Here is a 27,736-nt window from a genome sequence, read left to right as displayed (position 1 = left end):
ACAATAATCACATAACCAGGGCTAACAGAGAGCAACCAACAGGTTGTAAGTCCTAGGACCTCCTGCTGATGAGAATGATAATCGCGTGACCACCCCAGAGCTAACAGAGCGATTAACAGAGCGTAAGTAATAGTACCTCCTGCTGAAGAACGATAATCGCGACCAGGGCTAACAGAGAGCGAGATAGGTTGTAAGTGATAGTACCTTCTGCGGAAGAACGATAACACGCGTCCAAGGCTAACAGAGCGGTCAACAGAATGTAAGGGTTGGCCTACTGAAGAACGATAACCGTGTGGCCTGGGCTAGAGCTAACAATTCAACTAGTAAATGCGAAACACTTTGGGCGCTTTAGGTTACCAAAGATTGAGGTCTTCTCATTTCCTGTCGCCTCAGATCTAGAGGCGTCTTTCGTCGTTCGGCCTTAATGTGGGTTTTCTCCTTCAGGTTTAGGTTTCCCTACATTTTTCTGCAAATGCAAAGGCTGTGAATATAGTTCTCGGACTCTTCTTGTAAACTAAGAGCTCTGTAAAGTATGCTGAAACCTAGCACAACAAAAGTATGTTTGATAAAGAGCCAAATTAACTAAGGCTTCTATGTAATCTATGAATCTGGCTTTTCATGAAGCTCTAGTCCCACTTGAGACTTAACACCTAAACTGAGCCCTAGCCACATGCTATGCCTCCTTCAAGAGAGTCCCTTGAGGCCAACCCATTACACATTTGAATACCCTGGTATAAATGGTGCCTCAGGCTTCCCGGACCTGATAAGCCGGCAGGCTTTCTGTGGCGGTTCGCTAGGGCTTCGTCATCAGTACGTGTACGAACTCCTGCAGGGAACACCCTTGACAGAGGTTACACACCCCGCTCCCATCCTTCTACCAAGGATACATCTCCTTCCTGTTTGAGCGATGAGACTGTATATAAATTGACCCATGTTGAAGAGGTTTTACGATCCTCAAGAAATAGTCTTTGACTATCTAATTGACTTAGCCCTGTTTCTCCTACCTAATTAATAGGCCTCTACCCTGACTTATAGATTATATCTTTACAGTTTCTGTTTCTACTTCTTCGATCGCCTAGGAGAAATAGTACTAAGGACCTGTTCTACCCCCTCTACTGAAAAGGCACTGAACCCTCCCTTTCGTCTGATCTTGCACAAGATCGGATTAAAACGCTAAATTTCTGCTCACACTTTGTCTATTCGAATATTACAAAGAGAACATCACGATATTCAATATCCTTAATCTCTAATCAAGCTTCTATAGCTAAAAGAGCTACCCCTAAAGCACCACTATCTAACTGTACTAATATATTCACTAGGACAATAGGCCTTCTATATGCCCACCGAATTGCTAGCTTATTATCAACACATCAGCCAATTCAATTAAGCGATATTCATCAATTCTGGCGAATCGATTATGATAATAAGGTATCAGAGTATCTGCCAATACCTGAGCCTATATTATCACTGCCACAAAGGAAACAAAACCAAGACAACACATCAGATCAAAGGGTTATCAAAAAGAAAGCGCCATCAAAGTGCTCGAATTGTGGAGAAATTAGCCATACAATTCGTTCATGCAGGGTATAATAGGCTATGTAAATAATATGAAATGGAATCAGGGAAAGAGAAGCTCTTATAGTAGTAATAGTTGATAGAATGTAGTTGCTATAGTGGTAAGTAATGCAGTTGCTGTGGTAATGTATAGTAATGATTCTTGGCAAAATTGATTATGTGATGCGGGTATTACATAATTGTTGTGCCAGTAGTTAACTTAGTAAAAATCTGTTGTGTCCCTATCAATTCCCCGTAACATAAAGGCTCTATTATCCGTGTATACTCAGGATAAGCTTGCCCTGATATGCGATGTAGAGGAGTCTCAAGAAGCATCAGCCCCTGAACAGGATAAACTCACGCAATATCTTGAAAGGGTAAGTATAACTATATTATAGTTTTCATATATTAAACTAATCTTGCTTACAGGAACTATATAAACGCCTCGTAATTTCTGGAGAGACTATCGCTATAAGTTTTCTTCACTTACACGTCTTGTACGTGACATTCTCTTAATTCCCGCAACCGGTGCAGGAGTTGAACGACTCTTTAATACTGCTCGGGATATCTGTTATTATCGTCGAGGTTCGCTTAAGCCTAAAACAATCAGGGATCTCATGATGTTTATGTGGATATCAAAGTCTGACATCAAGGACGATCAACGTATATTGATTAATGAGTATCTCTCTTATTAGGAGAAATAGGCAGCGAAAGAGGAAAACGACACAAAGGATAATGATTTTGATCCAATTAGTGACGACGAAGAAGAGGATCCAGCATTAAGTCTACTATGGCCTACTGCCCAGCCTCTAAGTGAGAAAGCGCTCGGTAAACGGCGAAGAAGTGTGATATCTGAGCGGGATGAAGAAGAGAACAACGATGATGATAGTGAAGTTACCTTACCTGATACACAACACCGGGTATTAGGGAGGGTCCGAAAGCGCTCAAAGCTGTTGTGATACGAGGCTGTAGCTGCTCAGGAATGAAGCCGGCAAGCCGCAACATCGGAGATAATTCCTGCACTATCTATACGAAGTTCTAAGTTGATTGGAAATCAACTAGGACTTCATACTGTATATATAGCCTCTTTGTATCCCCCTGAAATAAATAATCAAGCTTCCTTTTGCACCACAACATATGTAGATAAATGAGTGGCAGGCAGAGGCTTTCAGAGCTGGAGAAGTCACATGACACATGTGTGCGTGTCGGGACTAAAGTGGGGCATGTTGGCCCTTCATTGAACCTCACCTCGTAATCCTTAAGTTCCCACAATGCAACTTATGTTTACCCCTGACCGCGACCGATGGATTGATCCTGTCACCCGCAGCGCTAGAAGGCGAGTTCCTCCATTAGCCTTCTCGTCGTCAGTGCGCGGTCATGCCATCGGCTCATATCCATCCGAGAAAGTGACTTGCCTTGAACGAGCCAAACAAACATGGTCGGGGTCCCCCGCAGTCGAGGGTGTCTGCAATGTGTTAGCCGCAGGATCAAGGTGGGTCATTTCATGCCTGCCTCTAGAAAGACTAGCATAACGCTTGGATCCATTCTAGCGTGGTGGTCTCAACGTGGTGGTCTCAACGTGGTTTGGGTTGATCAACTAATATGGCTGATAGTGCGACGAGACACGCCCGCAATGCGAGCGGTGCATCACTCGCGGCACGATCTGCCCGGGTTATACTCGTGCGCACCAATTCAAGGATCAAACTCAGTTCATCATACAAAAACACGCCCGAGCAGCAATGGATGAACAGCTCGTCCCAGCTCTGGCCTACGAGGCGATCAGTATTCAGACCAGGGAGTCGTTCGACACATTCCTAAACCTTTACTTTCCCAAACATAACGCTTGCGTCCAATCTCGACTTCAAGTGAAGTGGATGGACTTCCTACGGAGCGGATGGTCCACGTTTCCTCCAGCCTTGGTGTGGAGTCTGCGCGCCCTCATGACCTTGCTGATGGGGGCCTCGCAAGGGAACAAGCAAGCAATATTATGTGCTCGTCATATGTACGGTCGGGGAATCCAGAATCTGGCTTCTCTCCTACAGTCACCGGCAGCGCTTGCTGACGAGACACTGGCCGCTGCAATGCTCCTCGGCGGATACGAGGTTCTAGACGGTAATAGTCACCGTTCCTGGATCGTCCATGCGCGTGGTATCGCACATCTCATGCGTGCCCGTGGCTCTGCCGCACATCAGCAGGGAATGGGACGAGCAATGCTGATGGCTTGGAGACCTTTCTTGATCGCAGATGCATTTGTGAATGGGGTTCCTTGCTTTCTGGGCGATCCTGAGTGGAGACGCACATCTATGAACGAAGAGATTGCCAGAGCGGAAAATAAAGGGGGACTTGGGAGTCTGCTAGGTCAGATGACGGACTATGCTTTCAGCGAGGTCGCCAAATGTCCTGGCTATCTGGCAGCAACCAACGAACTGGTCACAGTAAGCGCACCCGCGTCGACAGTCAATCTGGGCTCCCTGATAGCCGAGATATCAGAATCAAAGGAGTATTTGGTTCAAATTGAGAGCATGTTATCATCAACAGAGCCATCCCCTCATTTTGTTGGAGTGATGCCTTCGATGTATGCTACTACCTGGGTGCAGGGAACATGCGAAGGAGTCGCCTCGGCTGTCGCCTTCCTCGACCATCTGCTGGCGACCCTTGGAACAATCTCAAGATGCTTTACTCTGTCACAATCGTCCGGTTTGGTGATTCGCAATGGTGGTAACCACGATGACCAAGCCCTCTATCTTTCCACGATCCCACAGACCCCAGTCGGTCTCACGACCCAATCTTCTGCTAACAAACATTCAGAAGACATTGACCTCGAGTCATATGATATTGGCGACCGACTGGATCGATTTTCTTTGACGATGGGAATGGGAAGCCTGTTACCAGCTACTTGCGGTTTCCCCGCATTTTCGGCATACGATGCTATATCAGACCTTCCCACCAAACCCCCGTCTCATGAAAGACCTCAATCATCTCAGTGATGTATGACCTATGTATAATATATTACGACTTATGTTACTCACTCGCTTGTTGTTCCTATAGTCGGAACAGGCGTTTACTCCAAACTGTATGACGCAGAGAGAATGATGATTAAGATTTCACTGTCCGTGTAAGGTAATTGAGGGGTGAAATGAGTGTTCCAGGCACACCGGAGAGAGCATATTACCCCTGTTCAGCGCTTCGGTGGCCTAGTCCACTCCTGTGGTTACATCTTCTTCGAGTATCCGAGCTTCACCACCGAGTTCGGAGGTGGTCGCTCGACAGGATAAGTGGATAAGTTGGCGGCAAATGCTTCTAGACAACGAGTCAAACGGCAGCATAAAGCCGCTTGCCGACATGCTCGTAAATTTGCAGAAGTGTAACGTCTGCCCAGTCACCCAATAGAGAAGTAACGAACGCCGTGTACTAGAGCTAGTACCTGCAGTGTCGTACAAATATTTTGATGGCATGGTCGTGTTTTTAAACCAGCCTTTTTTTATTTCAGTGGTAGTGTAGCATAGACTTCGACCCCTTTCAACCTCGGGTGCATCCATTCCCCTTCGATTGTCTTGTCCGTGTGACCTACTAGCTTCAGCGGTCTGCACCTTGCCCGTTGCTCTAGCACTCGTTGTCAGGACGGCGAGGATTCTAAACGAGCTTCTGCGCTCCCGAGGCCCATTAAAGCGGATACCTTCTTAAGGTGACAGATCTGAAGATAAAGCTGACAGACATCCTCATAGGCCCCTATTCTGCCTTCCCTGCGACGCGATAGTAACCCTAAAGGTATTCGGGCCCGTCCCCGGGAGGGGGTACCATAGTAAAAAAAGTCTTGGCAAGGTGGGGGACGAGTTGATACGTCCCCCCCCTAAGTACCCGAAATCTTGATATTTTTTGGTCGGATCTTTTAGATCTTTTCATCCGATAGTGTGTTCTATCTAAATATCGTATAATATTCTAGGATTATCCCGTGGAAGGGCCTTACCCTAAGGGTGCCATTTTGGCTGGGAAATTTTTGATGGGGGATGCTAAGGCCAGGGCTAGCGGGTAGACTATACCCAATTCGGCTAGCGAGATAGCTGGGGTTGCTAAGCCTAGGTTCGTGGCCTTAGCAATTAGGCCTTGTTACTATAGATTAGCCAGTTGCTAGCTAGCCTACAGCGATATATAGCCTTCTCGGTATGATATTGTCGGATTTACAGGGTCAGCATAAATCCTTCTGCGTGCACAAGCAAGCAAGTATGCACGGTTGGTCAAATCATTATACGATCAGCGAAGAATCGTATAGGTCAGGTCAAGCGATCGATAGAGGGACGGGGTCGGCAGTATTAGATTGATAGTAGTCAGGTAGGCAGCGTACAGTATTAGACTACTATACAATCAGGTAGGCCTAGAACTCTCTCTTAATAAGGTCGGGTCGTGATTGTGCGATTTAGCCAAGAACCCACAATCATAGAAGAATAACTATCCACAAGAAAGGGGGGTCGGCAGTCTTAGATAGGTAGTAGTCAGGTAGGTAATATACAGTATTAGACTGGAGCTACACTATTAGGTAGGCCTTGGTGTCAACGTGTGTGTGTGTGCATATCCCTGCAATAAGCGAGCGCATGCATGCGTATGCGCGCTAATGCAATCGGATGCATAAATCTGCATCCCTATACACCACTTCATGATATACGATGCTGATTATCAACTACTGCACCAAATGGAAAGAGCGACGAGTTTCCTAACACTCTCGTATGCCCCCATGTTATTTCGGACTTTCATGACTCTTTTTCTGTGACATTCTGCTATGTACCTAAAGTTATAAATACTGCCTGTTTTCCTAGCAAAATAAAACAAGTTTGACGACAATGTCATAAGTTTGACACCATTTTCACTCACCAATAGAGTTCAAGGCAATTCTGATTAAACTGTGTTGACCCTCCACTGTTCAACCTGTTCGCTGCCGACCCACCTCTATTGCACTTTCGTCTCTCTTCCATAATCGTGGTATTCGATCGACCTGTGTGCGCTTACAAGCACACGCCCTAGGGTTTATGCACACAGCGTAAATCTGACACTTGGTCTCTTATATAAATAAAAAGAGTGTCAGACTTGATTCAATTTAGCTATAGAAAACAGGCAGTATTTATAACTTCATGAAATCGAGGCAATACATCAGAATAGAATCTCATAGAAATCAGGAGAAATAGAGTGTTGAAGCTCTTTCACCTGCAGGAGTTCGTTTACATACTGATGACGAAGCCCCAGCGAACCTCCACAGAAAGCCTGCCGGCTTATCAGGTCCAGGAAGCCTGAGGCACTAACACTTGGGAATAACCTCATGCCAGGGTATATCATAACAAATAGTAGGAATACAGTACTTTGGTTAAATGGAGGCACTCAGCTTCAAACATAGGCGCGCTAGTGTTCACAGAATAAATAACCCTATAGGCCAGACCAATTTGGGAAGAGCCAGAAGGACGCTAAGATACCAACGCTGATTGGACGTGAAAGCATTAAAGAGGCGAGGAAGCACTGAGTGATCACTGAGCAGTCCTGATTGGTCACTGAGCGGTCACTGAACCATCACTGAGCATTAGTCATCTATCACATAACTCTCCTGGATTGATCACTGAGCCTGAGCCTGAGCGCCCTCATAAAAGCAGCGGCAGTTGAGATAGGAAAGCCCCACCCGCCAGATATTATCCGGTCTATATAACCGCATATACATCTACTTTATTTCTGAATGGCTGAGTTTGCACTTTGTAAGAGGGCAATTTGCAAAGCTTGTCTAATTAACTTACTCAGTTAACTAGTTAGTTAGTTACTATTTCCCTAAACACAATGACTAACATGAGAAAATGAACTGTTTCATGAAGTTTTGATAAGCAGAACTCTCTATACGTAATGTGATATACAATGCAGAAAAGAAAAGGGGGTATTCACTACAGTCTGCTCTCAAGCGGACTGGCCGTGCGATAGCTATGCTCCATGGCCCTGGCCCTGTAGTAGGATGATGCCATTTTAGCGTGCTTGCACCATACTTGACGAGGGAGGCACCCACCTACACTTGGGGTTTCAGGAAGCCGGCGAAGAACTTGCCAATCTGGGCGTAGTCGTTGACGTCCAACACCGCGGAAACATCTGAATTGAATGGGTTAGTAAATTGAAAGCCAACGATGCGAGAGTGAGATAAGAGAAAGAACTTACATTGATCGGGTCGGACGATGATCAAGGCTCCTTGTTGAGGGTTGATGCCGAGGTACTCGTATGCATGGCCGTGGCCTTGGTTGTGACTCTCGTCGTCGTAGTAGATTTTGTGGAGATCTGGTAAAGAAAAGATGAGATTACTGTGTATGCAGCAATGGGTATCGAGAGAACTCACCTCTGGTTTGATTCTTGCCAGCGACTGGGTAGAACGCTTCTGGGATCTGCTCCAACTCGACATCGTGACGCTTTCCGTGGCCAATCACAATAGTCTCAATCAGGCTGTCCACATCCTGGAAATTGGGCGTGAATCTATGAACGGGGCTATCAGGTGATGATAGATATTCTCCGAGCTGTAAACCTCGGATTAGAAAAGATCTCTTTATGGTAAAAAAGAATCGATAGCGGACTTACCTTGTTCAGCTTGGTCTTATTCTCCGCAACAGTCAAATCACCCACAAAAGCCATGATACGCCACCGGCCATCCGACTTGAGCGACTTCATCAACTGCAGGGGCTTGGAATCGCAGAACCGCACAACCTGGGCACTGGGCAGACGCATGCCAACCACGACATTCGAGGCAAGCTGCGTGCTCTCCAACGCAGTTGTGATAGGAGAAACATCATACTTGGCAGTCAATCCAGCCGTATACTTTCCAGACTGGATGAATCCCTCTTGGAACTCAGCAGGAGATGTGTTAGCCCCAGAGCTGAAAAGCTTGGAAAAGTAACGGTCGAAGTTGATCAGGTCGAGAGCAGTCTTCTTCCGCTCCAACACGTAGGTTTCGAGAAGAGACGGATCAGCCAGACCGGTCAAGATCTCGCCGAGTTTCCAACCAATATTATACCCATCCTGCAGGCTAACATTCATACCCTGGCCAGCCTTGGGCGAGTGCGTGTGACAGGCGTCACCAGCCAAGAAGACACGGTGATCCTTGTGGAAGAAATCGGCATGGCGTTGGCCAATCGAATACGCAGACCACCAGACTGTCTCGACGAATTCGATATCGTAAGGTTGGAGGATAGCCTGTGCCTGGCTCTGGAGGTTCTCCAATGTCACGTCCTTGGGGTTGGTGCCCGGGGCCAGCTCGATATAGAACCGGGTCAGGTTGTTGTTATCGCCTTCACGGGGGATGATCAGGATGTTTCCGGCTTTGGAGCGAATGGTGGATTTCTTGCGGAAGTCTGGGAAGTTGGTGCGAGGAACCATATCCATCACACCCCAGACTGCATCGGTGCTATCGCCGATCATCTTGTATCCAAGAGCTTTGCGGACGATGCTGTGGGCACCGTCACAGGCCTGTAAGATGGGTTAGTCCGATGTTCCATCCACAACCCCTCCCAAAAAGACTCGATCAACAACAAGAATGTTTGTACTGACCAATGCATATTTCGCAGCAAACGTCTCCGTCTTCCCATCCTTCTCCGCAGTCACCGTAACAGGATACGCCTCCGGATCCGCAGCCGCTGCACTATCCACCTGCACAGAGGTAACATTATACCCATAATCAATCTGCTGATCGTTATACTTCTGCATCAACTCAATAAGCAACCCATTAATGCGCGCCTGATTCAAAATAACATGCGGTTGATGCGAAAGACCCGGCTGCGTATCCGCCGTCCGACCAGTCCTCTTGATAGCCCCAGTCCCCTCATCAGCCCAGAAGTTGACCTCGAGAACATGATATGCCTCTCGTAGCAACTCCTCGCCGATTCCGAAACTCTCAAAGATCTCCACCGTGCGACATTGCACGCCGTCAGCTTGGCCCATCTTCATCGGTCCGTCGCGGCGTTCGAGCACTTTGCAGCGGATGCCGTACCGCGCCAGCCAGGTTGCGGCGCATAGTCCGGCTGAACCACTGCCGCAAATGAGGACGTCGACTTTTTCCATGGTGAATGTGGATGTGAATTTGATATGCAAGTCGAGTCGAGTTCAATATAGATATAATTTAGTATGCAGATAGGCTGGATGATACCCCGCGGGGGACGACTTTTATGGCAGTACGGAATCAATCCCGAGGGTATTCGGGATGTGTTCCGGCAGCTGATCCGCCACTCTGGAGTACTTATTTGACGGACTTCATCTCGGCATGTGTCAAACAGAAGGTAAATCGGCTCTCATGGTATCCGTCATGCCATTCTTGTGCCGTAGACTCCGGATATCCGACCCCGTGAGTGGTTGGGGGGGGGTCCATGGGGTTGGATATCGGGATGGACAATTCAGATCTACCGAAGAGCCCGTTCATTTGAATGGTCTGCTGTTCGTACCGGGCAGAACCCCTCAACCCACCGGAGCAGATCTTCCGGTATCTCGTATCTCAATCCGCGTGGTGTGGATTAACCGTGCTTGGCACCCGGGACAACAAATCGTAATCTTTAAATGCATTCTATAGTTAACTACGTTAACTACTAAAGTCTGACATAATTCCTAGCCAAGCACGGCTTCGTTATGTGGTTTTCTATAGCTAGTAATGATTGATAGATTTATTCTCTCTACTATATAGTGATCAATCTCTGCGCTAATGTGTAGAGTATCTGTCATCTCCTATCTCAAGAAAATTGAAAATATCTTTCTTAGGAGAAAATGAAACAGAGGAACGTCATTGATCAATTCGGTTTGGTCTACAACAAGAAGTAGCTTTCGATAGCGGCTGTTTCGCTCTTGAGTTCTACATAAACATTTCAGGGTAATTAGGGAAAAATTTTCTCCTTTTCAAGGTTCTATCCCGATATGGCAGTTGTATGTAATTTCATGTGGGGCTCTGGAAGAGTGAGCTAGATTCAGCCTCTTTACTTTAGCTAGTAATCAACTACAGGCGCACGATTCCAAGCTCTTGAAATAAAAGCCCACTCCCCAATACTCTTCGAAAATCACTTTTACTCGGGTCTGACCTACCGTTGGATTGAAGATGAGTTTCCTGAGTCTCCTCGGAGTCACATTGTTAGCTGGCCACGTTAGTGCCTTTCGTGGCCAGCTTGCCGCTTCCGCCTACACATCGAAGCCGAACAGTCCAGGGTTTATCTATCAAAACATCTATTTGACCGACTACACCACTAGATCTACCTACGCCGCACAACTTTATGGGGGATTCAATGGTTGCACCACCTCGGAATGTTCGGTCTAGTAAGTTATTTGTTGATTCTAACTCCAGTATTCATGCCGAAAATACACTAATAGTTCCTAGCTTTGAGGAAACTAGCGATGGTGGATACGGATTCAATGCATTAATGTGGCGAACAAGCAACGGCTGTCATAATATTGATTTCAAGGGTGCTCTGGACGCTGGACATGGTTACTGTTGTGGCTCGTTGCCATGTTATATTACCGCCTAAATAATGAAAAGTAGGACTGTCCTTGGAGAAATGAAAAGAAAAATAGACTCGTCATTAATTCCTATTCCTTATTCAATAGGAATAGTTAGATCCTACGTGTTACACGGAGCTAACTGGCCACTGTGAGTAGAGCTTTCAGGGCATACTTTTGCCACCTAGGATATAGAACTCCGAGTCACAGGCATTCTCAAGGGTACTTTTACCCCCTCGAACCCAGTAGATAATTAACAGGAATCAATACTCTTTTCATCTTTTGATATTTCCCTATTCATTCCGTTGCGCCAACCGCCTGGTGATCCTAGTGTATTTCGAAGGTATTCAGGTATTCTTGACACTTTCTTCCTACAGGCTGCCCAAGGAATAGTCGGTGAGGTGCCCATGTCTACATTAGCGTGAGCTACTATCAATCACTTATCCAGTGTATATGTTTGATCAATCACATGCTAGGATTTACGTTTGAGCTAGTCGCGGTAAAGGTCAGTGCGGGGCGTGTTGGATTTCTTTGTTTATGAGTAGGCGATAGTAACACCGGAGATGCTGGTTCGTAATAGGATTGATTTTTGATTGCATCCATTATCACGAACGACCGAGTTACTTTTTATGCCAACAAACCTCTTGATCAATGTTGACAGGGAGGTGTTTCCATTACCTCTGTAACACTCTAGCAGCTATATTCTATCTACTACTATACGCGCTTCTCCTTCACTGATTCTATTTTATATCATTTATATATCCCTACAACCTGTATGAACGAATTGTATAGCCAGTTTCTCCGCAATTGAGCACTTTGATAGCGCTTCTTCTTGATGACCCTTTGGTCTGATATTTTGTCCCTGCAGTAATGTATAGTAAGGATTCTTAGCAAGATTGATTATATAATGAGGGATATTCTATGATTTGTGGTGCGGCTAGTAAAATGCTGCTGTGTCTCAACAATTCCTAATATTCTTTGATAGAGATCGTAGATAATCTCTTCTGGAATACCCTTTTAGTTAGCATTCTGGTCTCCGAATAGAGGAATAGGACTAGTTTGCGTAGAGCGCTAGCGAACTAAGCCTAAAATAACTGCTTAAGCTGTTTCCCTTTCGAACAAGTTATCTAGAGACCCTGCTCACGCTTAACTGTTATCTTACGCGACTAGAAGATCCTATTTTAATCCTCGGGTATAAAGTAGCGATAGGCAAGAGCTATAAAAGATATTTCGCGGCGTGGTTAGGTGTAAGATATAGCCGATTTATCTTGCGCCGCTTCTGAAGTCCTATTTTAGTTATGTTAACCGCTAGATTAACTATATTTTGTTCTTATAATTAACCTTATAAGAAGATCTTCAAGTATTATAGCAGGATTGTTTTAGATAGTATTATACACACGATATCGGTTATCTTCTGTAAGTTTTCGTAGGTAACTAGAGAGAGGTAAAGATAGCTATTAATACGCTTTCTTTCTAAAATTAAGGTTGGTGTGATACAAAGGATACTTAACTTATCTTTTTGAGGGAATATGTAGAGTTTTATATACAGCACGAAGTCTAAATTGATTGGAAATCAACTTAGAACTTCGTATAGATAGTGCAGGAATTGTTTCTATTATTGCGGCTTTATCCCTGAGTAGCTACAGCCTAATATATCACAATATTCCCCCTCAAAATTACCTTACTTGTGTCACGGGCCAGTGCCCGATATAGGTCACGTGTATCACGAGACCTTGGCGTATTGACGTGGAGAACGCGCGGGATAAACTTCCCCTCCTTAAGCTTTTTGTAAACAGCATGTTGGCCTAGTTAGATTGAATCTAAGTCTTGCTTCAGCCCTTCACATACAAAAAGCTTCCTTCTACACCTAGAAGTATCATTGGTCATTGGAAAAGCCCTAGGAAAGCGACCTAGGCACTCATTGGAAACACCCCTGAATCCCAAGCGATTCAGTGACGAACACATATCGGAACGGAATCCTCGCGCATAGATCTCTCAGCGCTCGAGACGGATTAGAAAGCCCTAGAAGATCTCAATTCCTAGGCACACTGGAACATTGGACGAAAAGCGACCGAAGCATTACCGGCACGCTACACAACCCCTAGGCGCTATGCAGCACCAGGAATCGACGAGCCCTCCCGGGTGGGCGCAAACGCTATTACAGCAGATAGCACAGACCCAGGCTATGCAGAACGAAGAAAGGGAGCGGCGTCACCAGCAAGATGCTGCTCAAGAGGAGCGGATGCGTCGCCTCGAGGCAATGCTGGAGCATCAGGCCTCACTAGCCATAACGACAACCACGACGAACGAAGGGCAGGCGACACCTGCACGATCAGCCACCGAATCGGTGCCGGTTCCCCCACGAACAGAGATTGTTCACCGACCGAAACCACGTCTCCCGGACCCAAAACCATTCGGTGGAAGCACGAGCGATTGGCCAACCTGGCGCATTTCGATGGAGAACAAGCTTAGTGTGGACGGCGAAGCTATCGGTTCCCCTCAAGACCAATTCATGTACGTATTCTCTAGACTAGAGAAGCTCGCCTGGAAGAATACTGGAACCTTCGTGAAACTCCGCCGGAACACTGGCGAACCGCAAGCCTTACTCGGCCACCTTGAGAATATCTACGGAGACCCGAATATCAAAGCACGCGCAGCAAGACGACTCCACCAGATTCGACAACCAGAAGACATGAGCTTTTCTAGGTTCCTTCCTAGACTAGAAAAGGAATTCGCTGATGCAGACGCTCTTGAATGGCACGACGAGGCAAAAAGGCAGATCCTTCTTAGCGCGCTCAATAAGACCATGACGAATGCGTTAATGAATCGAGGCATCCCTGCTACCTCGGCGGACCTGATCTCCCGGCTTCACGAGATCAGCTCAGATATGGATGCCCTTAATATCAACAAAGAGGAACGAACACGTCGTCCGCGCTCGCCTAGACAAAATAGCGATGAAATGGATTGGACACCGACCGTGTCGGTAACCCGTGCCGAACCACACACGAAACACCGCCGACCCGAAAGCGGAACGCCGAGACAAGCTCAATGGGTTAGTCAGGACGAGATAGATCGGCGACGTGCTGAAGGGAAATGCCTACGATGTGGAAAATCTGGACACCTTATCGCGAGGTGCGCGCTCCTACCGGCACAACGGCCGAATGGTACACGTATCGCTACTACCTCGAGCAAGAAGGGAAAGGAGCGCACGGTCAAAGTGAAGAAGTCGAAGCCTGCAAGTGACCTAGATTCAGTAATAACGGCTTCTGACGACGAGAGTGTGACTACTGAGGATGAATCGGGAAAAGAGTAGCTCCTGTTCTAAGTCGCGAGCAGGAGCAAAAGGGGGTCGAGAAGCTACTGGAACGTGAGACATTACCGTTTATAGTCGATGCTAGAGTGAATGGAATCCAATTTACACAAGCTCTCGTCGATAGCGGCTGCCGCTGCTATGCAACGGTAAACGAGTCTCTAGTCCAGTCGCTCGACCTCCCGCGCATTGAGATACAGCCACGAGTCCTTGACGGGGTGGTGCCGGATCAGTACCGAATCACCCACATTACCCATTTCGACCTCGACGTCCACGGCCAGCAACAAGGCCGCGTGTTTGCGTATATCATCGGACCCCAAAGCGACAGTATGATACTTGGGGACCCATGGCTACACGACGTGAACGGACGATATTCAGCACGGAAAGGATACCTAGACATCTTCACAAAGTCTGGGGAGCGGACAAGATGTTGGAACCGCGCGGATCGCACTATCGGGCCCCCTGGAGTGAAGGCGCTACGCGTGGCACAGACAGAAGCTTCTTCTATCCAACAGCTTGTACGGAGCGTATCGGATGCAAATCGTTTGCAGATCGGTAGGGTTTCGTTAGACGATATCGAGAAGGCATTACGACCAAAGAAGTACCTCGATCCAAAGGACAAACTGCCGAAACACTACTGGCAATGGCTTGCCGCTTTTAGCCAACAGTTAGCCGATCAGCTGCCTCCACACCGGCCAGGAATCGATCATAAAATCCCTCTGAAACGCGATCGAAACGGTGTCGAAGAGCCACCGCCATATGGCCCTCTCTACGGCATGAACAAGGAAGAGCTTCTTTACCTACGAAAGACCTTAACAGACCTGCTTGGGAAGAACTTCATACGTGTAAGCCAATCGCCTGCGGCAGCACCGATCTTGCTAGTTAGGAAGCCAGGCGGCGGCGTACGATTCTGTGTTGACTATCGGGGGTTAAACGAACGAACAGTAAAGGATCGCTACCCCCTACCACTGATTCGAGAGACGCTACGGAATATGGGCCACGCTCGCTGGTTCACAAAGCTCGATATTATCGCAGCCTTCCATAAGATCCGTATCCACCCTGGAGAAGAATGGAAGACTGCATTTCGGACGCGATACGGGCTCTACGAGTGGAACGTAACCCCGTTCGGATTGACTGGCGCACCAGCAACGTTCCAGAGGTATATCAATCAGACTCTGCGGGAGTACTTAGATGACTTCGTGTCGGCCTACGTTGACGATATAATTATCTACACTAACGGGACGCTAGCGGATCACCGCCGAAAGGTCGGCGAAGTCCTGCAGAAACTAATGGACGCTGGCCTCCAATGTGACATTGCGAAATCGGAATTCGAACAGGACTCAGTGAAGTACCTCGGCTTTATCGTCGAGGCTGGAAAGGGGATTCACGTCGATCTAAAGAAGGTGGAAGCTATTAGGGCATGGGAGAGACCGAAGTCTATACGGGATGTGCGAAGCTTTATTGGGTTTGCGAACTTCTACCGGCCATTTATACCACGATTCGCCGACCTTTCGGCACCCTTAACACGGCTAATGAAGAAAGACGCTATATTCAAATGGGACGACGATTGCCAACAGGCCTTCACGGAACTGAAAGAGCTCTTCATAAACGCACCAATCCTAGCACATTTCGAAGAGGATCGTCAAACAGTCGTAGAAACTGATGCCTCCGGCTGGGCAACTGGTGCGGTTCTATCGCAATATGGACCCGACGGGCAGCTACGGCCATGCGCCTACCTATCTCAGAAGCTATCCCCAGCAGAATCAAACTACGAGATCCACGATAAGGAGCTTCTAGCGATTATACGTGCTCTGCGCGAATGGAGACCTGAGCTGAAAATGGTGCCTCGATTCACTATCGTGACGGACCATAAAAACCTTCGATACTTCGGAAAAGCACAACATCTCAACGAACGGCAGATGCGATGGGCAGACCTCTTAACAGAGTTCGACTTTGACCTCCGTTATCGCCCTGGCAAGCTTGCAGTAAGGCCGGATGCACTATCACGACGGAGTCAGGATATGCCTAAGAGTATCACTGACGAAAGGCTGTCGAATCGCTTCCGAATCCTACTCAAAAGGGTCAAGATCAAAACGGGTCGGCTAAAACTTCAATCAGCCGACAGCCAACCCAGTGAGGAGATCGATTTCGAAAGAGATATCCCCCTCTTTGATGAACCGGAACTTCAGACAGAATGGAAAAAGGCAAGGGCGTCTGACTCGATCTACCAACGAATCTCCAACGCTTTGCTAACGGGAGAGCGCCGAATCGCTGCCGAAACGAACATTAAGACCAGCCTATCGGAGTGCCATTTAGATGATCGAGGGGTGCTTCACTTCAGACAGCGACTCTGGATTCCAGACAACGAGGTTCTACGCACAGGAATTATACAGAAGATCCACGATTCACACGTTACGGCGCATCCTGGGCGAGACGCTACCTATTCGATACTTTCTCGACGGTTCTTCTGGCCAGGAGCGGCGAAAGACGTACGACGTTTCCTCCGGAACTGTACAGTGTGCGGACGGAGCTCAGTATGGCGAGACACGAAACATGGGTTACTGAAACCGCTACCAATCCCCCAGCGAATCTGGGCTGAAATATCCGTTGACTTTATCACCGGGCTACCACCCTCCGGACCCACGGGAGCAACGAACTGTATGGTGATAACAGATCGGTTGACAAAGAGCGTGATTCTGATCGGAATGAAGAATACAACAGCAGAGGATGTAGCAGAGGTGTTCCTCACACACTTCTATATGCATCATGGGGTGCCACTAGCGATTGTGAGCGACCGCGGCCCGCAATTTGTGAGTTCCTTCTGGGAAAGAGTATGCGAAAGGCTATCGATTCAACGCCGATTATCCACTGCTTTCCATCCCCAGACCGACGGTGCAACAGAGCGTGCCAATCAGGAGATCGAACGAATTCTACGCGTGTTCACTACATACGCACAGGATAACTGGAAGGATCTACTACCAATAGTCGCCGTGGCAATCAATAATCGTGATGCCGCTTCAACAGGAATCTCGCCATTCTTCTTCACCCACGGTTACCATGTTGATCCGATTGGCATTGACGAAGCAGGGCAACTACAAGACGCCCTGACCCCACCACGAAAGGCAGGCGAAACGTTCGTGAATCGCCTACGAGAAGCTACCGATTGGTCCCAGGCCGCTATTGCTTCCGCGCAGGCCCTTCAAGAAGAGCAAGCGAACCGACGTCGACAGGCAGCGCCTATCTACAAAAAGGATGACTGGGTTTGGCTAAATCTGCGGAACGTACGCACACAGCGACCGTCAAAGAAGTTAGATTGGCTACATGCTCGATACCGAGTAGTAGACGTCCCGTCGCCGTTCACAGTCCGACTTGATGTGCCTACTGGTATACACCCAGTGTTCCATATTGAGTTAGTTCGCCCAGCAGCAACGGACCCATTCCCATCTCAGTTAGTAGACGATTCACAACCACCACCACTACTAGTTAACGGAGAAGAGGAATACGACGTAGAGCAAATCCTAGCCGTACGAAGGAGGAAGATTGGGCGAGGATATCGTGACGAGGCGTTAGTGAAATGGAGAGGATGGGCAGAACAGACGTGGGAAAGGCTAGACTCAGTGCAGGATTGCAGCGCCTTGGATGCCTTTGAAGCGCAGCACGGCACCGTTTCGGATGTGATTCGCCAGCAAATCGGCACCGAAGCCCATATCGTCGTGCCCCTAACGAGATTGAGGCTGGGAGGGGGTATTGTCACGGGCCAGTGCCCGATATAGGTCACGTGTATCACGAGACCTTGGCGTATTGACGTGGAGAACGCGCGGGATAAACTTCCCCTCCTTAAGCTTTTTGTAAACAGCATGTTGGCCTAGTTAGATTGAATCTAAGTCTTGCTTCAGCCCTTCACAACTTGCGAGGCGAAGCTGAATATATGTACAAGGTTAGGTCGCGGTAAATCGACTCAAAACCTCGAGGAGGAGAATTAGTAGAAAAGAGCCGTCGCGTTTACACGATTTTTATGAGTTCTTTTGTGCCAATTCCTGAGAGCGTGCAGAACTTCATGAACAGACAGGGACCTAGAGGCTTGGTGATTCCATCGGCTGTTCTTCGGTCGGAACGTATTCGAGACAAATTTTTCGCTCTTCAAACTATATATGATCGATCATTCATGAGCCAGTGGCTCAGACATTCAATTCGTCTCTAAGATCATTATATAATGCTCATGAATTCCCTCCCTCAAGATAAACGGAGGAAAATTTGCCATTCCCAAGAACAATAAAACGCCGACGCCCGTGCAAAATATCGCAGTCATCTTACAGGAAATATTCGCTGCGGCCCGGCCGCGAGTTGGGCATGTGCCGTTGATCGTCGCTGACGGCGCTGAATAGCTTGAATGTGGGTTTGAGGTCTTCGCCAATTTCGCACACCGAGGCTAGGTTACCGCATCGATAGCAGTAGTTCGGTGCGCTCCACACGGTGACGACATTTTGGTTGGTGAAGTGGTATTTGTATCCTTCGTTCACCAGTTGATGCGCGCGAGCGATCAGAGAGAGATCGTTGACATGGCAGAATTCATCTGCAACACGATCACCGAATAGCCAACCTAGACAAGCACAAGCTTAGTAATTTGAATCATACATAAAAGTCATCGAACCTATGTCTTACCTGCTCCACGAGGACTAACAGCCCACGTTTCCACATCATCGGGATCCGACCAGACCAGGTCACAGAAAGCACCTTCATGAGGAATCTCCTGAGCACGAGCAACAACCCGCACCTGATCCAACGTTCGAATCTCAGGACTCAGTCCACCGTGTACACACAGCACCTTGCCGTCGATAATGGCGCCCAGCGTCATGAAATCGAAGACCTGGCAGCAGGCTTTCCACACCGAAGCACTGCCATACTTTTGGAAACATTCCTCGTAGAAACCGTAGACTTGGGTAATCTGGCGGGATTCGTGGTTACCGCGTACCAACGTAACTCGATCCGGATATCTAAATCACCCGGCGAGTAAGCATTTGTCATGATACCTTGTCCGACGGTCGACATCACTCACTTCGCCTTAAGACACAGCAATAGCGTCAACGTCTCCAAACTGAAATATCCACGATCGACGTAATCTCCCAAAAACACGAAATTGCTCTTCAGCTGAAGCGCCTCTGATGTCTGACTATTCGATCGACTGTGCGGGTTGGCATTTGGTTCCGTCTCCTCCTCCGCCTCCTCGTCGCCGTCAGCCTTGGTGTTGGAACTGGGTCCGCGGAGTTTCTTGCGGAGTTTGGGATCGGTGATGGTAGAAGGGGGTTCAATGTCGGCAGATGTGATGACGGAGGGAGAGGTTTTGGGTGCATCGAGCGCCGAACCATCGGGCATGCCGCCCGAGACACGGAAGAGCTCGAGCAAGTCGTAGAACTGGCCGTGGATATCACCGCAGATGGTGACGGGGGTGGATACGGGTTGAATATTGGATTCTATGCGAGCGATCGAGTTAGTCTGATATGGTCTACTTGGTCGGTTTTTGTGTTCCTCTTTGCTCACCCTCCATCATATACTCCTTGACCATCTCACACAGCTGCTTCATGTGGGCCTCGGAGAGGTATTTGCAGTCCTTGGCGGCCTCAAGCCACTCGTCAGGGCCAGCATTGCGCTTGAGTTTGGCGGGTCCCGGTTGAGGGACCTTATTGTCGGTCATGGCGAGGCGATTTAACGGAGGAAGAGTGGAAGTGCAGGAGTGAAGGCGGGGGAGGAGGAAGAGGAACTGCGCGGCTGGCGGTCGTCGGGCGCCGCAGTGGGACCGTCGACTGGTGACTGTGGCTAGTGACCGGTGACTTGTGACATGACAGGTTCAGTTGACATTTGAGGAATTTATATGTTTAATGTTTGTATAATAAGTCATAAAATTTGTCACTCGCTATGTATCTCTTTTCAAAACCCTCTCTATCTACATGATCATCCCATCATAAATACCCATTCAGCCGTCAATCTTGCTCAAGAACTCAGTCACCACATCCGCAAAGGCCTCGGGCTGCTCAACCATAGGCAAGTGACCCGCCTTGTCAATGATCTTCAGCTCCGCATCACCCTTCAAATCAGCCGCCATCTTCTGCATAGTCTGGGGCAGGACACCGTCGTTGGCACCAGCCACAAACAAACCGGGCACGGTGGCCGAGGCCATGCGCTCGCGGATATCGTAAGCGCAGAGGGCGTTCACGCTGTGTGCAAAGCCCTTCAAGCTGTTGGTGCGCACGGCCTCCTTGACGGTGGCCAGCACCTCGGGCTGAGTCTCGTACGACTCCGGGACGAACCAGCGTCGGGTCGTGATCTCGGCCAGCTGCTCACCGACGATGGGCTCGTTGGTCTCGGGGTCGGTGGAGCCTTCCTGCTCCGACATGGCGACACGGTCACCCCAGGCCTTGCGGTTGGACTCGGGAGCGGAGGAGTTGGTGTCGCAGGAAATGAAAGCGCCGACGCGCTCGGGGTACAGGAGAGAGGTGTTGAGGACGGTGACACCGCCCAGGCTGACGCCGATCAAACGGGCAGCCTTGGGAGGCACACGGAGGGCCTCGAGGAGATCGGCCACGTCGGAGGCCAGGAGGTCCACGGTGACGGGCTGCTCGCCGCTGGCAGAACGGCGGCCACGGGCCAGGTACCGCACAACGCGGTAGCGCTGGTTCTCCTTGCGAGCCAAGAAGGCATCCACGAAGCGGTCCCAGATGTTCCAGTTAACGAGGATAGAGTTGCTGAGCACCACAACAGGCGCTTGGGGGTCAAGGCTACCCTCCAAGCGGTAGGGGATCTCAACACCATCCTTGGTGGTGATGAAGGACTCGACGGCCGGGCGAGTGGTGGAAGGGAAGGTACGGGTCTTGCCATCGTTGGAGGACCAGGGTCCCACGCAGTCTGGAGAGGCCAGGGAGGACAGCTCTCGCGGGGCGGGACCAAAGGTGTAGTACCACTGATAAACGCGGCGCTTCTTGGAGGTGACCACGGTATCCTGCAGCTTCTGGCGCCACGGGGTGTTCATGGCGGCCTTGTGGACATCACCCCCGAGACCGTTGACGGGGGAGTACTCGTGGAGGGCGAGCGACTCACGAGGAGCCTTGGGGTCAATGGATGAAGTCACAAACAGACGGCTACGGCGCCAGCCCGGCACGCGAGAGAGCATCTCAAAGTGTTCCTCGCGATACCAGCGGTCATGCTCGGCCTGCTTCTCGGGGTCGGGGTGAGTGGCAGTGGTGACGGCGACGAGGACGCTTCCGTGGGTCTCGGCATCGGTATCGGCTTGGTCCTCCAACGGGCGGAAGTTGGGCGAGCTGCGCTCATCGACCAAGTCGTACAGCAGCCGACCGACGTCAATCTGGGCCATGGTCTTCTTCTCGCGCTCGGTCTTGATCAGATCCGTGCGCAGATCCAGGTAGGTCTTGCGCGTCAACTCGTCCATGTCGGTAATATCGTAGAGAGCCACATACTCGGGCTTCTCGCCGTCGGTCGCACGGAAACGGAAGCCGTTGGTGACAAAGGGCAAACGCAGGCGCAGAGGGCCATGCTCGGTGTTGTACCAGTCGTGGAACTGAGCATCGGGCAGCGAGCCCTGCGGCTGCATCGTCACGTAGAGGAGACCTGGGGTCGGCATGGTGGGGGTATATAGCTCTCGAAGTATACAGATTATACCGAGATATGGGCAAGGAGATCACAAGGAGGAAAGGAAGGAAAGAAGGTTATCAATTCTCAGTCTCCGATAACTTTATGATCTCTCTCTCTCCTTCGTTTTCCCCGGTTCCGGAGCCCATCGTCATGGTCTTTCGCTTTTCGTGGAGAAACCGGCAGTGCCCCTCAGCCGGAAGAAAGCAACACGCACCCGATGGAAACTGCCGATTTTGCCCCTCGACTTCTTATTGGGGTTCCCCTCCACGTTCAGATCAAACATCAAACCCCGGAATAACAAGTTAAAGGTCCATTTTTGAAGGTGTATAGCGCGACTATTAGATGGTTGTATATTCATTTAGAATTTCTTGGTAATGCTATTATTCTTGAATCCCATCTTTCTCATGCGCCTTCAAGTTGTTCAAGGTTGAATATAGCTCCATGAAAACCCCAACAGTGATCAGCTCTATATATGCATTTGTCCTCTCTTCTCTAAACCATAAACATTCGTGTTATAATATTCGTCTAATCATACCAGATGGCGTTCATGCCAAAGCCCTGCTCGGGAATGTCGACACGGGCCACACGGGCGAGCTTCTCGTCGCGGAAGCGGTACATCTCGACAAAACCCAGCTGGTCATCGCACAGCGCCAACCACTCATCGCTGAAGTCGCAAGGGCTGACAGCATTGGAGTGACCACCGCTGGTGGAGGTGGGGTTGATGAAGAGCTGGCGCTCGATCTCGCCGGAGGGGCCCAGCTTGAATGCGGTAATGTAGCCAGTCACGTCGAAGTGGTTGGAACGGGTGGTTGCGAAGAGATACTCGCCGCTGCGAGTGGTGAAGGTGACGTCGCCGCGGTACTTGTTGCGGGGTGGGAGACCCGAGGGGAGCAGAGGGTAGGTGATGTGGGTGAAGACGGGCTTGTGAGTGCGCTCATCGATCACGTAGACGGCCAGACGATTTCCGGCCTCCATTAGGGCATACAGGTACTTGCCACTGGGGTGCATCTCGACCCAGCGGGGGTGGTCACCGGGGGCGGGCGCCTCGAGGCAGTCCAGCAGGGTCAATTGACCCGTCTCGGCATCCTTGATGTGCGTCCAGATCTTGTTGGCCTGGAGATCGGCCGAGTAGAGGTAGGTCTCGGTAGGGTCGAAGACCATGCCGTGGATGCCCGTGTTGGGGTCGTACTCGTAGTTTTGGACATTGGTGTCGAGCGCACCATCGGGCTTGACGGAGAAGACATTGCCAAAGCCGGCGTGTTTATAGAAGGGGTTGCCGTAGACGTTGTAGGGAGGCTGGTGGGCGGCGAGCACAAAGATGGCGCGGGTGTTGGTTTCGGCGCTGGCAGCGAGAGCTGAATTGCGAAGAAAAAGATATCTTGTTAGTCATAGCAAGCAATTTGACGAAGATATTGCCCCCGCATAATTCTCTTTGTTTTCTTTAAAAAAAGAATATTTCGAGCCTCTTCAATAGCTCCTTTTCGCATTCGCATCCTGGGAAGAGCAGATCAAGTACGTACGGTGACCCGCGACCGGGTGCGACACTTGGTGAACAATGTCGGTAGGGCTGTTGACGGCAAAGCTGTTCCACTTCTTCATAGCCGCTCCATAGATGGTCTTCTTATCGTGGGAAAAGGTCATCCACGAGATGGGCTCAGCCTCTGGAATATCGGTCTTCTTGACCAGGTCTAAGGTCAGAGCCTCATCGTCGAATTGAACGGTGTAGATGCGCCCGGGGGCGACCCACGTTCCGACCATCAAATGATGCTTCATGGCGAGGGTTGGCGATGTACTGAAGGATCGCGAACGGAGGGAAATTGGAGTGATGGGGTAAGAGGAATTGAGAAAGGCAGGAGCCCACGAGCGCAATGAACGGATCATACGATGTTGAACAATCCCGAGCGAAGGATACAGACTATATCCGTCGCTAATCTTGAGCCGGGCGGGATTCGTCTATGCGCTGGTGGAGTTGCGGGGAGGTCGAGGGGTCCGGCAGCGAGGGGCGGCACGCGTATAGACTCCAATAGTGCTGGGTACAGTAGGGACTAGAGTGTAGCTCCGACCGATGCGATTGACCATTTTCGGGGGCTGTCTAGGCCAGTCTTGGGGGGGGGGGGGTGGAAAAACGAACAATACCTGGGCTCATTCCATCATGATTCAACCTTGAACAGCCTCGAGCATGGCTATGAGTGGCTGAACCCCGGGTTAATCCACTGCCCAACTCCATTCGTGGCGATTCTGAGAAGTGTAAAGGTGAATGTTCAGGCAGTTGACCAACCGGCACTGTGCAAAACACAATCCCGGGGCCATCGGCTGTTGGGCGGGGGGCTGCTGCCGAGTTGGCCGAGAGTTGACAGAGTTCTAGTGAACTCTCTGTCTGTTGACTTGCCGCCGCAACTCTCCGTTATTTTGCCATCGGAACAAACTGGGGTAAAACCATTATGGAACACATGGAACACATGGAACCATTGGAGATCTGGAGCTGTCCTCGATGGATCTTATAAAAGCCTCCTGCTCATCTCGTGGTCACCTTCTTTTTTTCTTCATCCTCATCCCCAACCCCGTCTCTTGTGATCGACTTTCCCCAGATCCACTCTATACCCTATCCTCTATACTTCTCTAGTATATACCACCACCTTCACAATGTCTTCCTCCACCAACCACCGTTTCGACCCTACCTTCACTGACCAGGTGGTCAACGCCATGGGTCCCAAGACCCCCGAGCGTGCTCGTGTCCTCCTCGGTGCTCTCATCCGTCACATCCACGACTTTGCCCGTGAGGTCGAGCTCACCCCCGCCGAGTGGATGCTCGGTGTCGAGTTCATCAACTCCATTGGTGCCATCAGCACCCCCATCCGTAACGAGGGCCACCGCTGCTGTGATGTGATCGGTCTCGAGTCTCTCGTCGATGAGATCGCCAACAAGATCGTCACCGAGCAGGGTCTCTCCCCCACCTCCAACGTCATTCTCGGCCCCTTCTGGTCTCCCAACGCTCCCTTCCGCGCTTTGGGTGACAGCATCATCCAGGACCCTCTCGAGAACGGTCGCGTCACCTACATGCACGGTCGTCTGACCGACATGGAGACCGGCAAGCCCATCGAGGGCGCCGTCCTCGACATCTGGCAGGCTTCCGCCAACGCCCAGTACGACTTCCAGGACCCCAACCAGAGTGAGAACAACCTCCGTGGCAAGTTCCGCTCCAACGCCAACGGCGAGTTCTACTGGTACTGCTACCACCCTACCGCCTACTCTCTGCCCACTGATGGCCCCGCCGGTGTCCTCCTCAACCTTATGGACCGCTCCGCCATGCGCCCCGCTCACATCCACTTGATGATCACCCACCCCGACTACGCCACTGTCATCAACCAGATCTACCCCAGCACCGACCCCCACTTGAAGATCGACTCTGTCTTCGCTGTCAAGGATGACCTTGTTGTCGACTTCAAGCCCAAGACTGATGACCCCAAGGCCGAGCTCGACCTGGAGTACAACGTCACCATGGCCCAGAAGAAGCACCACCCCAACCCCAACTCGGCTCCCCCCAAGTCTTCGTTTGAGCGTGCTATGGGCAACAAGCTGTAAAGAGCGTTCAATATGTGATGTGATATAGGGCTGATGTGGAGTTCTCCACCATCTTGTCCCTGAGACGATCTGTTCTAGCATTTGCATTTGTGGACTTAGCGATTTATTTTTGGCTTTTCATTTTGTGATTTTAAAACCTCCTGTTGTCTTTGGGGTTCATTGATTCTCATGTACTGTACTCAGCAAAAAGACCCAGATGAGATGAAATTTGATTGATGTGCATACGAAAGAACCATATGACACAGATAAAACATGCATTAGCATTGACTTGATAAAGCTTCATATAAGACCTAGCCTCGTAGTAGTCAGGCCATTGACCCAGCCCAGCCCCATCTACATTAACCAGGTTCTGCCATAGTCCCCAGGAGGCGTCCGGGGGACGATTAACTATTGGGAATCCGCCTGCAGCTGCAGTGCACCCTGCACATCATTTTTTAAGTTGGACCAATCACAAGCCCGGAAAATATGCTTATTTTCCGATGTTTGTTGACATCATTTCTTGATGTACAGTTCGCATGTTCATTTTAATTTTTATTCATTTGGTTGTTACTGTTGATGTCGCGTGCTTCAAAGTCTGTACGGCAGGTCGTTCTCCGGATTCTCCGCATCGAGTTTGAAGTTGGTCGATCTGGAAGACTCCGTCAAGGTACTTGCGTCTGAGCTGTCGCTACTCTTCGAATTTATGTATCTCCAGTCGAAATATATATAATTGATGGAATGGGTGCATATCTTATGATTGAGTCGACTTCAAACCGGATTATGATGAACTAAATGGACATGAATCGCTCGAATTCTCGAATTGTAGAATTTACTTGGTGCTGACTAAGTTTCGCCTTCTTTCGCTGGTCGCGTGAGGCGGTAGAAATCACACAACAAGATGAACAATTGAACACAAACCCACCAAAACGCTCATATCCTCTCCGATTTGCACATCTACACCGAAGCCTCCAAAAGGGCAAGCATCCCCCATCCTGTCTCATCTCGTTTTCGTGGCACGGCACTTACCTCCCCTCGACTCCAAATTTCCCAGATCTCCCCCACTCGGGGGGATAAAGTCCTTGCCGCCCCATCGGCACCCTCGGCTGCCACTACTTCCCGGTCGGTTGTGGCGATTTGCGACGATGCCGGCGGTGGGCGGGAGTGGTTTGATCTTGCTACCGAGACGAGACAACGATGGGCGAGGCAGCTCTGGATATTCTCTACTCCAATAAAGGAAGCGCCGGCTTTTCCAGGGAGATGAGTTTGTTCACATGTCGCGCAGACTGTTGGAAGTTCACCGATCGGATGGGATTCAACAATAGACTTTAGTGTATGGTCCTCTTAGAAAGAGGCAACCACTGGAACATCAACACAGGCAGCGTCAAGAGGATAATCATATCTCAATTGGCTGGTACTTGGGAGGGAGGCAAGCTGCTTTATACTCTGTCGAGATCCCAGAGACTGGCCTGGCTTGGGCTCAACATGGAGAGAAGAGGGGGGGGGGGACTACATCATCCCCACAATATCGCTCCCCAATCCCCATAGTTATTAGTTGAGGCTTTGATAGTATCCATTTTTATAAGGAAGCACCTGATTTGTGAGCATTAGTTAGCTTGCATAAATCATCCCCTGAGAACATGCTTGCCAGAGGCCATACTGGACAGAGTCTCGAAGTAAATCTCCAATTGTCGGCCGATGCAATTTAGGCTGTTGATACTAGCAGAAAAGGGGTGACGATGGAGGAGCAAGAGAGGAATGAATCCAAACTAACATGCGACATTAGTCTCTTCCCTTTTGAGCCCAATTGGTCATGGGATCGAAATCCAGTAGATAGAGGCCTAAAGAGCCGCAGATATCTAAGACGCAATACACTCGAGAGGTTCAGCGGTTGAAAGGCCCTGCAGGTTGATGAAACATCATCTCATAGAACGAGGATGCACAACGTAGTAAAAGCGTTAAATCGACATCGGGGTAAATAGCAGCGAAAGGGATGAGTACCCCTGCTCACGTTCTCGTCCCGCAGCACGGATAATCTCAAATGACTTCCACATTAGGAAAAGTGTCAACTTGGATGAATACGAGATGCATATTGACAGGGTATTCAGTGTTTCATTGAATCATTATTGGCGTCCATCGGTCTCACATACAGTAGTTTCATTCTGCGGGTCATTGGAACACCTGGCCAGAAGA

The 27,736-nt window shown here is 49.6% G+C and overlaps 8 protein-coding genes across 8 annotated transcripts; 4 read left to right on the top strand and 4 right to left on the bottom strand.

The window, feature by feature from the left end:
• Positions 1–3,293: 3,293 nt before the first annotated feature.
• Positions 3,294–4,541, top strand: N7473_004534 (uncharacterized protein; the record flags this gene model as incomplete). Its single annotated transcript, XM_057150474.1, has 1 exon — positions 3,294–4,541. The coding sequence occupies one exon, from the start codon at positions 3,294–3,296 to the stop codon at positions 4,539–4,541; it is 1,248 nt and encodes a 415-aa protein (XP_057010584.1).
• Positions 4,542–7,466: 2,925 nt separating this feature from the next.
• On the bottom strand, positions 7,467–9,618 carry N7473_004533 (putative phenol 2-monooxygenase; the record flags this gene model as incomplete). Its single annotated transcript, XM_057150473.1, has 6 exons — positions 7,467–7,518; positions 7,590–7,665; positions 7,732–7,848; positions 7,907–8,081; positions 8,143–9,027; positions 9,109–9,618. 6 exons carry the CDS (start codon positions 9,616–9,618, stop codon positions 7,467–7,469), a joined length of 1,815 nt encoding a protein of 604 aa, XP_057010583.1.
• A 1,018-nt stretch (positions 9,619–10,636) lies between these two features.
• Positions 10,637–11,060, top strand: N7473_004532 (uncharacterized protein; the record flags this gene model as incomplete). The annotated part of the gene is made up of 2 exons (XM_057150472.1): positions 10,637–10,851; positions 10,913–11,060. 2 exons carry the CDS (start codon positions 10,637–10,639, stop codon positions 11,058–11,060), a joined length of 363 nt encoding a protein of 120 aa, XP_057010582.1.
• Positions 11,061–13,141: 2,081 nt separating this feature from the next.
• N7473_004531 (retrotransposon gag protein) lies at positions 13,142–14,344 on the top strand (the record flags this gene model as incomplete). The annotated part of the gene is made up of 1 exon (XM_057150471.1): positions 13,142–14,344. The coding sequence occupies one exon, from the start codon at positions 13,142–13,144 to the stop codon at positions 14,342–14,344; it is 1,203 nt and encodes a 400-aa protein (XP_057010581.1).
• A 4,307-nt stretch (positions 14,345–18,651) lies between these two features.
• On the bottom strand, positions 18,652–20,033 carry sitA (TOR signaling pathway phosphatase SitA; the record flags this gene model as incomplete). Its single annotated transcript, XM_057150470.1, has 4 exons — positions 18,652–18,941; positions 19,004–19,335; positions 19,398–19,812; positions 19,880–20,033. 4 exons carry the CDS (start codon positions 20,031–20,033, stop codon positions 18,652–18,654), a joined length of 1,191 nt encoding a protein of 396 aa, XP_057010580.1.
• Positions 20,034–20,312: 279 nt separating this feature from the next.
• N7473_004529 (putative alpha/beta hydrolase) lies at positions 20,313–21,974 on the bottom strand (the record flags this gene model as incomplete). The annotated part of the gene is made up of 1 exon (XM_057150469.1): positions 20,313–21,974. The coding sequence occupies one exon, from the start codon at positions 21,972–21,974 to the stop codon at positions 20,313–20,315; it is 1,662 nt and encodes a 553-aa protein (XP_057010579.1).
• A 536-nt stretch (positions 21,975–22,510) lies between these two features.
• N7473_004528 (lactonase family protein) lies at positions 22,511–23,866 on the bottom strand (the record flags this gene model as incomplete). The annotated part of the gene is made up of 2 exons (XM_057150468.1): positions 22,511–23,340; positions 23,506–23,866. The coding sequence occupies 2 exons, from the start codon at positions 23,864–23,866 to the stop codon at positions 22,511–22,513; spliced, it is 1,191 nt and encodes a 396-aa protein (XP_057010578.1).
• Positions 23,867–24,628: 762 nt separating this feature from the next.
• Positions 24,629–25,567, top strand: N7473_004527 (putative catechol dioxygenase; the record flags this gene model as incomplete). The annotated part of the gene is made up of 1 exon (XM_057150467.1): positions 24,629–25,567. The coding sequence occupies one exon, from the start codon at positions 24,629–24,631 to the stop codon at positions 25,565–25,567; it is 939 nt and encodes a 312-aa protein (XP_057010577.1).
• Between the last annotated feature and the right edge of the window lie 2,169 nt (positions 25,568–27,736).

This window comes from Penicillium subrubescens (genome assembly GCF_028828155.1).
Source record: "Penicillium subrubescens strain IBT 31985 chromosome Unknown utg000003l_segment0_segment0, whole genome shotgun sequence".
Classification (NCBI taxonomy): domain Eukaryota; kingdom Fungi; phylum Ascomycota; class Eurotiomycetes; order Eurotiales; family Aspergillaceae; genus Penicillium; species Penicillium subrubescens.
This window is presented reverse-complemented; position numbering and strand designations above follow the sequence as displayed.